Source organism: Dendrobium catenatum, unplaced genomic scaffold (assembly GCF_001605985.2).
Source record: "Dendrobium catenatum unplaced genomic scaffold, ASM160598v2 fragScaff_scaffold_1117, whole genome shotgun sequence".
Classification (NCBI taxonomy): domain Eukaryota; kingdom Viridiplantae; phylum Streptophyta; class Magnoliopsida; order Asparagales; family Orchidaceae; genus Dendrobium; species Dendrobium catenatum.
Window position 1 is genome coordinate 1,208,673 of NW_021319579.1, and position 13,915 is coordinate 1,222,587.

General features: G+C 35.0%; 2 protein-coding genes across 2 annotated transcripts in view; both read left to right on the top strand.

The window, feature by feature from the left end:
• The first annotated feature begins 1,235 nt into the window (after positions 1–1,235).
• LOC110113803 (putative multidrug resistance protein) lies at positions 1,236–9,507 on the top strand. Its single transcript, XM_020846503.2, has 5 exons — positions 1,236–1,536; positions 2,344–2,522; positions 5,425–6,423; positions 6,501–7,430; positions 8,071–9,507. Exons 1-5 carry the CDS (start codon positions 1,236–1,238, stop codon positions 9,430–9,432), a joined length of 3,771 nt encoding a protein of 1,256 aa, XP_020702162.1. The 3' UTR covers positions 9,433–9,507.
• A 2,072-nt stretch (positions 9,508–11,579) lies between these two features.
• LOC110113802 overlaps positions 11,580–13,915 on the top strand; it is a 6,498-nt gene continuing 4,162 nt past the window's right edge. The window contains exon 1 of the mRNA XM_020846502.2: positions 11,580–11,722. Within this exon, the coding sequence (XP_020702161.1) occupies positions 11,654–11,722 (69 nt within the window). The 5' untranslated portion in view covers positions 11,580–11,653. The remainder of the gene's footprint in view (positions 11,723–13,915) is intronic.

Here is a 13,915-nt window from a genome sequence, read left to right on the forward strand (position 1 = left end):
AAAGTTATCCTTGCAATTTTTTAGAAGGTTAGTTCATTGAAACTCAGTATAATATCAGATATAGCATTTAAATATGTAAGTTATTTAACTCATTTGTTGGCATTATTTATTTAAGACAATAAAAAGAGGTTCACATTTAATACTTGATTTGACATATGGAAAGGGTCATATGAGGAGTTTGTCCTTATAAAATCAAGAATATGAATGACTCACGTAGAATAGGTATTCTCTTTTTTGGCACCTTGCATTTTTGGTTTAAGAGAACCAAAAGAATTTTATGGTTGAATCTCATCATTTAAATATTTCAACACCTCTATTAATGACAAAATTCCAGGCCACGAGAGAGGAAGGTCTGCAAGATGAGATATCTTTGGGAAGGAGCTTCGACCACCGCCCCTCTCCTTAACTCCTCGTGATAGAGCTTCATGGTCTCCCATGAGCGGAGCATTGGGATTTCATTGGGAAGGGCATCGATGGGGCCGATAGCGTGCTAAGCTAGCGATCAGACTGGCGGTGTGCGAAGTTGGTGATGGGATCTACCACATGGACCGGTGACTAGGGGTGTCAATATTTAACACAACCCGAAAACTTGGCTCGAACTTGACCCGAAAATTTTGAGTTATGGTCAACACGGACCTGAAATGGGTCGGGTTATGGTTTAGCAAATCGATCTGTTTTAAACTCAGGTCGGATTCGGGTTGATCCAGTAACCCAAAATTGACCCGTTTTGACCCGGAAACCCGAGATTGATCCATTTTTTACCCAAAAATTAGATATTGACCCGTTTTTTTATTTGAAAATTAGCAATTTTTAGTCGGTCCCGGGACGTCATTCAGTCATGTTAGGTTGACCTGGACCCAAAGCGGGTTGGGTTTAGGTCCGAAAAACCAAACAATTTGCAAAAATGGGTCGGGTTCCGGTTGACTTGAGTAGTGTTAGGTCAGTTCCAAATTCAACCCAAACCCGACCTGTGATCCGAAATTGACACCCCTGCCTGGCGGCAGTATCAAAACAACATTGGAAATTTCAATGGGTTATATATTTTTTTAATATATTTAATATTTTGAGTGTTATATAAGTAAATATTAAAGTTTAGATTGATATAATGACAATCAACTTACTAATTTATAATCCATGTAGAAATAGTCAGAGTAAATAAGCATTATAAAAGAAACAGTGAATGGCTTAGGAGTTAGGACTTCATAGCATTTGCAAGAGATAGAGAGACAGAGAGAATGGAAGTAAGAAATTATGAGAGCAAGAAGGAAGAAGAAGATGGCAAAAGGCGAGCTTCGATCAGATCGAGATGGAATATTTTTATGCATGCAGATGCAACTGACTTCTTCCTGATGGCTTTGGGATTCCTCGGCTCAATCGGCGACGGCTTGTCGGCGCCGCTGATGACTTTTGCCTGCAGCTATATGTTCAACGACCTTGGCTCCAGTTCTACCAGTACTACTTTCATCCATAACATGAACCGTAATACCACTTTATTACTCTACGTGGCTGCGGGTTCCTTTGTGCTCTCGTTTATGGGTAACACATCCAATGCTTTTGTTCTCAGAAGTCATAAAATCAAAGTTTGTTCATAAAAATTTGGCATAAGGAGCTGTTTTGGTTCAATTTTTGTTTTTAAAAAGTAAATTTGATTTGTAATTTCTTAATTCTTTTTGTTTTTATTTTTTGAAGATTTATAGAAGGAAATTAAAAGTCTGCTTGGTATGATTGTAGCTTTTTGTAATGATGGTTGTAAGTTTCATTCGGGACAGTTTTCTTACTGTTTTCAACACTAGCTTTTTTAGGCTTCGTTTGATTTGGCTTTCTTTCCTCTTCTTAAAGCAACTTTTTAATACACAAGTTTTAACTCTTGTACTAAAAAGCCGCTTTAAGAAGTAGTAAGAAAGTCATCCGAAACAAAACTTTAGCATACAATTTTTCGGAGCGGCGAAAAGGCAATGAAAAAGCTGCCCCAAATGAAGCTATAAAGATACTATGAAGAAAGTAACTTATTTGAAAGTTGTTGTAGAAGAATTATTTGAAAGCAGCAGAAAAATGATGACCAAACATAAATTATGGTTGCGATTTGAAAAGCAAATCAATAGAAAACTGCCCCAAACAAAGCCTATATTAGAAAGCATACATGACATGGCTTCGTTTGGGACGACTTTCTTTCTGCTTCTTAAAACAATTTTCTAGTACAAAAGTTAAAATTTTTGTACTCAAAAGCTACTTTAAGAAACAGTAAGAAAGCCGTTCCAAACATAACCATAATCTACTGATAAAGTAATTATATTTTAGGATCCAAATTAATTAGATTTTAATGAGGATATGCTCATTTTGTAGAGGGCTACTGCTGGACAAGAACAGGAGAAAGACAAGCATCGAGAATGCGCATACGTTATTTAAGGGCTGTTTTAAGACAAGATTTGGCATATTTCGAGTTCAAGGAGGCATCCACAACAGAAGCTGTGAATGATATTTCCAGCAACTCCTTATTCATCCAAGATTTTCTCAGTGAGAAGGTATGTTCATGTAATTATTCTTTCAGCATTAGGAGAAATTATTGCGTACGCAATCCCAACGTGTTCGGATGTGCGTACACACTGTTTATTTTGTTGCGTATTTTTTGATACATAATTTTTTCGTGGCAAAATAAGTAGCAAATAAATAATACTCACTAAATACACAAAAAATACATAGAAAACCTTATGTATCAAAAAAATACGCAACAAAATAAGCAGTGTGTACGCACATCCGAACACGTTCGGATTGCGTACACAATAATTTCTCCAGCATTAGATGATTCATAGGAGTTCACAGCTTTAAAAAAATTTGTGTTTTAATTAAGCTTTGTCTGTTTGAGATAGCTACAGTTTTTTATAAAGTTGATTACAAATTTACTGTGACGAAAATAACTTAGCTACTATGATTATAAAAAATTTCCGAAGAAAAACATAAGTACTGTCTTGAACTCAAAATAGCAAAGAAGCTATCCTAAACAAATCCTAAATATATAAATCATTCTCAGCAATGAATTATAATTAGCAAAAAATTGAAAAATGAAAAATAGATATTAAAAAAAAATATAATTATAAAACTATATATGTATGCAATAAATATTTGTTTTATTATCTATGTATTTATTTAAGTCACAATGTCACTTTAGAGTCATACATTATCCCTTTATAAAACATATCGCCGCGCCGGCTGGAGTCTCAGTGCTTGTCCGGCGTTATTTTTTTTAATATAAGTAATTAATATTATTCATCCACTAATCTCTAATTTTATTTTATAATTGTTTTTTTATAATAATAGAAAAAGCTCTTTCAATTAATATTATTTCCATTGATTTCAAAATAAAATTTAAATTTATTAATTTATCATGATGAATTTTTTATTATAATATTCAAATGTAACTTATTTTAATATAAAAGTTGGTTAAATATAATTTTATTTAAATAAATAAATAAATGATAATAATATATATTTATTATTATTATTTTTTCTTGAGAGGACCTATGGCCCATAGTTCCTAGGGCTGCAAACGAATCGAGCCGAGTCTAGTATGTGAGTGTTCATGTTTGTGTTCATTTAATATCAGGTTGTTCAAGTTTGGTTCATGTATATTCGATCTTTATTGTTTGTGTTCATGTTTGGTTCATTTAAATTAATAGGTGTTCCTGTTCGGTTCATGTTCAGTTCATGTTCGTTCATTTAGTGCTTATCGAGCTTGTTCGCGAACATATTTAACGAATTTTTTTTAACTATCAAACGAATACGTTTATGAACATTTCTATGAACAAACACATTTATAATAAAAACAATTATCTATGTAACAAAGTCAAATGATTATTTATATTTATTAATTCTATAGTCAAATATTAATTATTTTTATCGAGCTTATTCACGAGTTTAAAATCGAACAGGAACCGAGCTTTTATCGAGGTCCTTATCGAGCTTAATGTCGAGCTTGTTCATGAACTTCAAATGATATTGTTCGCGAACATAAATGAGTCGAACGCGTTAGTGTTCAAGTTTGTTTATTTAAGAATCGAGTATTTAAAATATTGTTCAAGTTTGTTTGTTTAGTTAATTAAACGATTACAAACGAGCTTTAATCGAACCGAACAACGAGTAGCTCGTCGAACGTTTGGTTCGCTTGCAGCCCTAATAGTTCCTAGTATGGAGAGATTATTACTACAGATGTTGAAATTTAATAAAATTGTAATTTGATAAAACGGCTGAATTAATATCAAAATAAAAGCAAGACTTCGGATTGATTAGCATGCATAAAGATAGTCATTTGAGTTACATCTATAGTGGTTACTTCAATTATTAAGGCTTCGTTTGGGAAGATTTTCTTACTATTTTTAAAGTAATTTTTTAGTAAAAAAAAATTATTTTTTTGTACTAGAAAGCTGCTTTAAGAAGTAATAAGAAAGTCATCCCAAGCGAAGCTTAAATTACCGTTAGAATTCGTCTGTGAAAACATCGGAAAAAAAATAAGAAGAAGAGGAATGAACAAAGAATCAAACTCATGAATATAAACAATATGACAGAACATTATTGTCATAGTCTTTCTTATATAAATATAATGAGGATTTTAAGTGTGCTTTCTTGTGTTATATATGACATGGAGTCCTAGGAAGCCTATGTGTGGAAGGAAAAATTATTCTGTGCGGAGGCCGGACACAGTTCTATGTTCGAAGATGAATCAGGTGCAACCACGTCAGTGGTACAGAGCCGTGATACCAAGCGGCACCGAGCTGCGGTACACAACAAGAAATGACATGATATATTCTGGTTGGTTTTCGGACGGCGTTCGACGTCCTCACAGAATAATCAATTTAAACCGTCAGAATTCATATGATAAATTAAATTAAATTAAAATCTAATTAAAAGACCACTTGAATATTATTTAACTCTGCCAGATTCCTTAAATAAGTTTAATAATTAATAAAACAATTAATCTAAAAAGCTTTAAATTCAAGAGCTGCAATCTGTAACCATTTAAAATAAAAAAAAAATAATTATTTTAATTAAATTTAAGATTTAAAATTATAAATCTAAACAAATTTAAAACTTAAAATTAAACTAACTGAAATAAGTATTTGAAATAACTAATTTTAAAATAAAATTAGAATTTAATCATATAGTTTAATAAAAAAAATTTCAATCAATTTAAGGGCTTAATTAAAATCAAAACTTTAGTCAAATTAAAACTTTAATTTAAATTAATTATTTGAGCAAATCAATTTTAATTAAAATTTAACTATCATTTAACTCATATAATTGATTAATAACAAAATTTAATACAATCAATTTAAAAAAAAAAAACATTTTAATGAAGAGAGTCGAGAAATTCATTTTAAATTTAAAACTTAATTTCAATTAATTACTCATCCTTCTTCTACACATTCGCAGCTGCCGAACCTGATAATGAACTGCACGACCTTCTTTGCTGGCTTCGCCGTAGCTTTCATCCTCATGTGGCGACTCGCACTAGTGGTCTTCCCAGCGGCTCTCCTCCTCATCATTCCCGGCTTGATCTACGGCCGCGTCCTCCTAAAGCTGACAAGCAGAATGCTTACAGAATACAACAAAGCCGCCGTAATTGCCTCGCAAGCTCTTTCCTCTATCCGCACAGTCTACGCCTTCAGATCCGAACACCGCACCGCCGCTGCTTTCTCTTCCAGCCTCAAAAAATCTGTCCGAATCGGCCTCCAACAAGGCCTCGCCAAAAGCTTCTCTCTTGGCAGCGCAGGCATCATCTTCACCATCTGGGCCTTCATGGTTTGGTACAACACTCGTCTCGCAGCGCACGACGACTACAATGGTGGCTCTGCTTACGCCGCTGGGATTAGCATTGTGAATGGCGGCATCGCCTTCGGGATCGGCCTTTCCAACGTCAAGTGTTTCGGAGAGGCGGCCTCTGCGGCGGAAGGGATCAATGAGGTGATTGAGAAGCGGGTGGCGATGGAGCCGGAGTGCGAGGAGGGGGAGGAGTTGGGGGAGGTGAGGGGGGAGGTGGAGTTTAAAGATGTGAGATTTCGGTATCCGACGAGGCCGGAGACTGAGGTGATTTCGGGGTTTAGTTTAAGGGTGGAGACTGGAAAGACGGTGGCTTTGGTTGGGGGGAGTGGGTCGGGGAAGTCCACTGTGATTTCGTTGTTGCAGAGGTTTTATGAGGTTAATGGTGGAGAGATTATGATTGATGGAGTCCATATCAGGAGGTTGAAGGTGAAGTGGTTGAGGGGATTGATGGGATTGGTTAGTCAGGAGCCTGCGCTATTTGCCGCTTCTATCAAAGAAAATATTTTGTTTGGGAAAGAGGATGCGACGATGGAGGAGGTGGTTATGGCGGCCAAGGCTGCTAATGCTAATCGGTTTATCGATCGGTTGCCGCAGGGATACGACACACAGGTTTTACTTCACGACTTTTTTATCATCCAAAGATCTATTTGCATTTTTCTTTGATGGAAAGAATGAATGTGTTGCAGGTTGGTCAGAGAGGCGTTCAATTATCTGGCGGAGAGAAGCAGAGGATCGCCATTGCCAGAGCCATTATACGATCCCCAAAAATTCTGCTTCTTGACGAGGCTACCAGTGCCCTCGACTCTCAGTCTGAGGTCATCGTGCAAGAGGCATTTGAAGTAGCCTCCTTTGGCCGAACCACCATAGTCATCGCCCACAGGCTTTCCACCATACGCAATGCCGACACAATCGCCTTCGTTCAAGCAGGCAAAGTCGTTGAGTCTGGCTCCCACGACGACCTCATAAGCAACATTGACGGGCACTACTACTCTCTGATTCACCTCCAAAAATCTCAACCATTTTCAAACGGTACAGACAACTACGCTGAAGCCATGATCAACACAAGCTCTCCTTCACTACAACAAGCTCACAACAACAATAAGGCCCATGGTAACAGCTTCGCCTATACATTCAGCCCAGGTTTTGAGCTCCTCTCATTTTCAAGCTCCAATTGGTCGATAACTGCTGAAGAAGATGACCAAGATCCAAGGAAGCAGGTAGAAGAGGCGCCATCATTTTGGAGACTGCTTATGCTGAATTATCCAGAGTGGCGTCAGGCAATCTTAGGCTGCACTGGTGCATTGTTGGCTGGTGCAACTTATCCAATTTATGGGTATGTTGTGGGCACTCTTGTATCAATTTACTTTCTCAAGGATCTTGAAGAGATGAAGGAAAAGGCAAGAACTTACTCCTTGTTATTGGCTGGATTTTCAGTGTTCTTCTTTCTTTTTAATTTGATGCAGCATTATAATATGGCAACAATGGGTGAGCATCTGACCAGGAGGATTAGGGAGCGTATGCTCTCAAAGATGTTGACTTTTGAAGTGAGTTGGTTTGATCGAGATGAGAACTCCACTGGTGCTTTATGCTCTCAGCTGGCCAAAGATGCTAATATGGTAAGTAATATGTATATATTATGACTTCGTTTGTAATAACTTTCTTATTGCTTTTAAAAAAGCTGTTCCAAACGAAGCCTATATCAAATATTTTACTAGAAGTTACCTGCAGCTTTATCATTTTGATTTTATTAAAGCTGCAAACCAAGTGTAAGAAATCATGTTTTTTGTATCATTGCTGATAGGTTAATGGGTTGGGTTCAGTCTGACTTGAAATGACCCGATTCACTTAATAAATGGGTAGAAAAGGTAGACCTGAAACTGTTCCGCTAGCAACGCAGATGATCTGGATCCGACTTGATAATATATCCGTTTTGATTAAAAAAATAATAAATGGTTAACTATAAAGTTGAGTTAATTAATAAAAATAAGAAGAGCACATCAATGAGCAAAAGAATTTAAGAAAAAAAATAAATAGGTCATTTTCGGGCTAAAATGGATTTTGTGGGTCAAGCCGAATTCTACTTGCCAATTAAACGGATTAGAATTTCATACTTGAACCCGACCATGTTTATCCAAACCAATATTTTTTGATATTGGACCTGAATCGGATTGTCAAGTCGAATCATTTATTGACAATCCTACATATTAGCTTATCAATATAATCAACATGAAATATGTGAGGAGTTTTATTTTGTAGGTGCGCTCATTGGTGGGAGATCGAATGTCGCTTATCATTCAGACTTTATCTGCTGTGACCATCGCCATCGCAATGGGATTACTGATTGCATGGCGACTTGCCATGGTTATTCTTTGCGTACAACCGGTGGTCATCATTGCATTGTATGTGAGATTTGTGATCCTCAAGAAAATATCCAAGAAGTCATTCAAGGCCCAGTTAGAAAGTAGCAATCTTGTTGCAGAGGCGATAAGCAATCTTCGAACAATCAAGTCTTTCTCTTCCGAGAATCGTATCCTGAAGCTCTTCGAGTCAGCTCAAGCCATCCCTCGTCGTGTGAACATCGGACATAGTTGGGTTGCCGGCGTCGGCCTTGGAATATCACAGTGTATCCCCATTTGCAGCGTCGGACTTTCTTTCTGGTATGGTAGTCTTCTCGTCTCCCGCCACCACATCACCGCCAAAGACATTTTTCAGACCTTACCAATTGTGATGGGCACTGGTCGTCTAATAGCAGAGGCCAGCGCTTTAACCTCAGACCTCTCCAAGGGTGCAAGCACCATCACTTCCATCTTCTCCATTCTTAACAGAACCACCTTGATTGAGCCTGAGAATCCAGAGGGCCGCCATGCAGAATCTCTCAATGGTGATATCGAGCTCATTAATGTTGTGTATGCTTACCCATCACGGCCTAACGTACCAGTACTAAGGCGTTTCTCCCTCAACATTAAAGCAGGTCATTCCACTGCACTGGTTGGTCCCAGTGGCTCCGGCAAGTCCACCATTATTGGTCTTATCGAGAGGTTTTACGACCCATTACAAGGTGTAGTTCGTGTTGATGGTGAGGATATCAAGTCATACAAGCTTCGATCTTTAAGAAGACACATGGCTTTGGTTGGGCAGGAGCCAGTGCTATTTGCAGGCACCATAGAGGACAACATAGCTTACGGCATGGATGAGGGGGTAAGCAACGCAGAGATTGAGGCAGCAGCGAAGGCTGCAAATGCCCATGATTTCATCTGCAACCTTCCAAATGGGTACCAAACGCCATGTGGGGAGCTTGGGACGCAGCTTTCAGGTGGGCAGAAGCAACGAATAGCAATTGCGAGGGCGATACTGTGTAACCCAGTGATATTGTTGTTGGATGAGGCCACAAGTGCGCTTGATGTGCAGTCGGAGATGGTGGTGCAGGAGGCATTGGAGAGAGTGATGGTTGGAAGAACTACTGTGGTGGTGGCACATAGATTGAGTACTATCAAGGATTGTGATGTGATTGCTGTAGTAGAGAGAGGGGTTTTGGTTGAGAAGGGCACTCATGCTTCTCTTATGAAGAAGGGGCCAACGGGGAAGTATTATGGACTTTTTAGCCCAAATGGTAAGTGAAAAACAATGGAGCAGTGCTTGAGGTTAACCTTGATCCCTGAATAAACTTCAATATACATTTTTGGTTTGATGAGAGCTTGAATCTGAATCATTGAGATCCTTAAATTTATTTTCAACTAATGTGATATGAATTCTAGCGCTTAATGGATAAGTTACTTTTATGAGTGTGATCATGAACATTAAGTAGATACTGATGAATCTTATTTTGTCTGGCGGATGATGTTGGGTCCTATGTCGGGTTATCTGTAAACTGAGAACTTGAAGGTGAAGATGATGAAGTCAAAATATGAGAGAGAGAGAGTGAGTGATGGAGAGAGAATATGGATTTATGCAAAATCTTTATTATCACAGTGAGATGTACAAGAATAATAGAAACGAGGGCTTTATGCTTCAAAGCTTAAGCTTAAAAAAGAGAAAGATGACACAATATCTCTCTTTCTTTTTGTGAGGAGATATACTCCTCAAGCTAGTCATTTTTAACATTTGTACTTCAAAGAACTAAATCATATCTATTAGAGTTTCTAAATAAAACCCATATAGCTTTTCTAGTGTTACTTAAGAAGCCGAGCAAATCTAACAAGTTAAAAAAAGTATCACATCTATGCTAACATTTAAAAGAAAGCCAACATATATGTTAGAGTTTCTACAAAGACTTATTATTTGCTTTAATTAGGACTTCAAATAAACTCATAGTATCAATGAAAGGGATTTAAAAACCCACTATTTGTGAAGAATTTTAGAAATCTCCAATTTAAATTTTGAAAAAAAAGCCAAAGTATCTTAGCTGAAGCTCTAAATAAATAGTGGCTAATTTTTAGAGATGAATATGTCAATAATGATAATTAGCAAAAGAAACATACTTATTTAAAATTTTAAAAAGGAGCAAATATGTCATACAAATAGACGTGTTCGACAGAGAGAGAAAATGAGAGGAGAGAGAGATAGAGGGAGAGCGGGCTGGAAGAGAAAGTGTGGGCGGGAAGAAAGAGATAATGGAATGACAGTGGGTTTTATTAAATATTTAATTATTTTTTAATTATTATATAAATAATAATTAAATAATAAAAATATTTAAAATAATAGTTAAATATTTAATAATTACTTAAAATATATTTTAATTTAAGTTAGGCGTAGAAAAATAAATTTTTAAATATAATTAAATTTTAAATATATATATATATATATATATCTTTTAAAAGATATACTTGAAAAAAAAATTAAAAAATTGAGGAATATTTTTGTTTGATTGATAATAATTAATTGATTCATTTAGAACATCCAAAAATTTTCACACAATTTATGTGTCAATATCTTTTTGGAAGATATTTTCAAATAAAGACTATAATTTATCAAATAAGTTTTAGAATCTCATCTTAGCCTAGTGGTTAGGAGCTTAAGCTTCGTTTGAAGCTTCTGTGATTTTTTGATAACTGTTTTTTTTTTTCGCTATTAAAAAAAATTGTACTAAACAACTATTATAGAAAGCACTATCAAAGATGTTCCAAACTAAGCTTAAATTTACATTTTAATTCGATCAAACTCCTAAAATAAATATAGTTAATTTTATGTTATACTAAAAAAATTACAAATATTTTTTTTTTTACTTTTTTAATGCCTATTCTTCAAAATATCAAAATAAGCTTAAACAAAAATTCTAATAACTAAATTTCTTGATTTTTAAAAATTTCTATTTTTAAATTAATACCCTTATAATTTTTAAAAATTTATTACATATAAGAGAAATCAATTATTTTTATTTCCTCGTTGGTCTTTTCTGTGCAATAATCTTTAAATTATTTGCTATGATTTCATAATTAATTGATAAAAGGTTTAATTTTTTTATGAAATATTAAAATAGTCGTCAACTATATTAAAAGAAAATTTTGTTCTCTCAATTCTTTAAAAAGAATCAAAATAATCTCTCAATCGAATTATTTTGATTTTCTTTTAAAGATTTGATGGATCAAAATAGTTATTTAATATAATCGATGATCATTCAAAAAAAATTAATAGATCATTTTGATCATGCTCTAATAATTAATTTATAGAGAAAAATGTTCTTTTTTTTTAAATTATTTTGATGGATGGTCACGTTTCCTGGTACGCTTTGGGAGTGGAAATTATTGTCCAGCTAAACCCCATTCAAAACCCTATGTGTAGGACTCCAATTTCCTCACAGCCCACCATTTCTGCTTGATCGAGCTCCATCATCCATTTGATAATGGCATTCGGAGTCTTCAGTCCCTTCCTCTTCAAGCCATTTATTCCTTCTCCTTCCGTAGCCCGCAGAGTATTTCTCTCACTGTTGCTGCTGTTCCTTCTTCTTCTTCTTTTTCTTCTTGTTGTTGGTGTTATTACCTTTGAATTGTTTGTTTAACATGTTCTTTTTGAAGCCATCTTCTTGATGCAATTAGATAATAACTAGAGAATTCAAGTTCATAAGTTTATCGAAATCAAGAGGAATCAAATTTCTTTTGTTTTGATTGACATTTTTCAGATGGTTACGGATCTTGATGCTTTCTTGCTGGTTTAGTTACAAATTTGGCTACTCCATATTTGTGGGAAAAAATCCTTCTTTTTTAGGGTTCTTTAAAAGTTCTTGTGATTTTGAATTCTCTAGGGTTTTCTTCAAATTTTATGTAAGATATGATGATGATTTATAATTTGACATAAACCTAGAAAAGTGGGAATTGTCTCAGTCACGACCTCTGTGGTTTGACTTTAGGAACATGAGGGGTAGTGTTCAGGCGTCTGTAATTGGGATTATTAAAGTCTTATAATCTTCCTTAAGAAAAAAAAAAGTCAAGTGTCTTGCCTCAGATATTTAACGTTCTAGTTCAGTTGATGTTTTGAAATCTGTTTCAAACTTCTCTTGCCTTATTTTTTAATCTAATTTATGTAGAGATCTCAACTTGTTTCGTTGCTTATGTCCGTAATGTAACGTTGAATAAGTCTCAGATTATTCTATAATGTATCGTAGCTGTAATTTAAATCCTTTTGTGAGAATTTTTTGAAAGCTTTTATTCATGCTTGTGATTTGATCTGAAGAGCTCGGCAATGTTACTGTTTCTTGAATTAAATATAGGTACAGTTTCATCTTATATTTTTGAAATGGTAGAAGATGAATTGGGCGCACTAAAAGTACTTGAATTTTTTACTGCTACTATCAGATTTCTATTGTAGAATAAGCATGTTACACAACTAGGATTTTGTTACTCTGTTTGAGGCGCACCTTACACTGTTTGAGGCATAAGCCTCATCAAGCAAGTGTGTAGCGTATGCTTCATTACCTTTATTTTTTTAAATTGTGCTGAAGTGAGCCTTAAAGCTTAATTGAGCAATTTTAAACCATGGGTTTAAGAGAGAATGAGATTTTAGGTTTATGTTTATTTTTTCTTCCCTTGGTGAGGGGTGAAAGGAAACCTCAGTTGGAATGCGTCTTCATATTCTCCTTGCTTGCATTGGATTAAAACTTGCTCTTCAATTCTACCTCACATTAGAGGGGGGAACTAAAAATTTATAGAGATTGCCAACCCATGTAGAGAGAGGGTGGTTGATACAAAGAAATCAATAGAGAGAGTTTTTGATAAATTTTTAAACAATTCCATTATAATTAGTGATGAGATGTAATTACATCATGTTTACATGGGCTCATGTTTATAGGATGAGGAGAGAATAACAAACTTTGACTTCAATTTAAATCATGAGGAAGTGTTTAGTGACCTTATTTGCAAATCTAGTAAATTAGAATAATCATTTTTCTTGAGTTAACCAATGAACCTATACCTTTGAGAGAGATGTGGGGTCAATCACCTCCTATCTAATGAGAGGTGGCCTCCACGTGGAGTAGTAGTCGACTCGATTGGTGTTGTTAGTCCATAAGATATTTTAGTGTCCTCCCTTGTCATTAGAATTAACTTAGTGATATATGTTGTCACCCCTAATATAAGAGTTAACATTGATGAAATTGGAGGTTGCTACCTCATTGATGGGGTTACAAAATCATACATGTCAATGATGCAAAACAACACGCATCATGGCACGTGGCATAGCACACATGCGGCGTATTTTCTTGGCGCAGTGTCGTGCATCAAAATGGTGTGCACTATTTGCGCCATACATGGGCATTGGCTCATGATGCAAGAGCAAATAGCACTCGTCATTTTATTAATATATTATGAATTTTAAATTATAATTAAAATTTTTAAGGTTTATATATATATTAATATCACAATTAATTATTAATTAATTAAACATCATATTAATAAAATATCCAAAAAATTTAAAGGATTTAAAGTTATCATATTTGCTATTTGGGATGATTTAGGCTAAATTATACTTAAATTCTGCTAAAAAATATTGATGTAAGTTTTGGTAGGATTTAAAAAAGTCTTTTTTCCTGTTTGATAGGATATTTATGTTTATTTTGCCTAAATCAAATCAACCTCTTATTTACTATTAAATGGTAATATATATATATATA

Coding starts and splice junctions, on each gene's coding strand:
- LOC110113803 (XM_020846503.2), top strand. CDS start 1,236: ATGGAAGTAAGAAATTATGAGAGCAAGAAGGAAGAAGAAGATGGCAAA. Junction 1,537..2,343: donor CTTTGTGCTCTCGTTTATGG/GTAACACATCCA, acceptor CTCATTTTGTAG/AGGGCTACTGCTGGACAAGA. Junction 7,431..8,070: donor TGGCCAAAGATGCTAATATG/GTAAGTAATATG, acceptor TTTATTTTGTAG/GTGCGCTCATTGGTGGGAGA.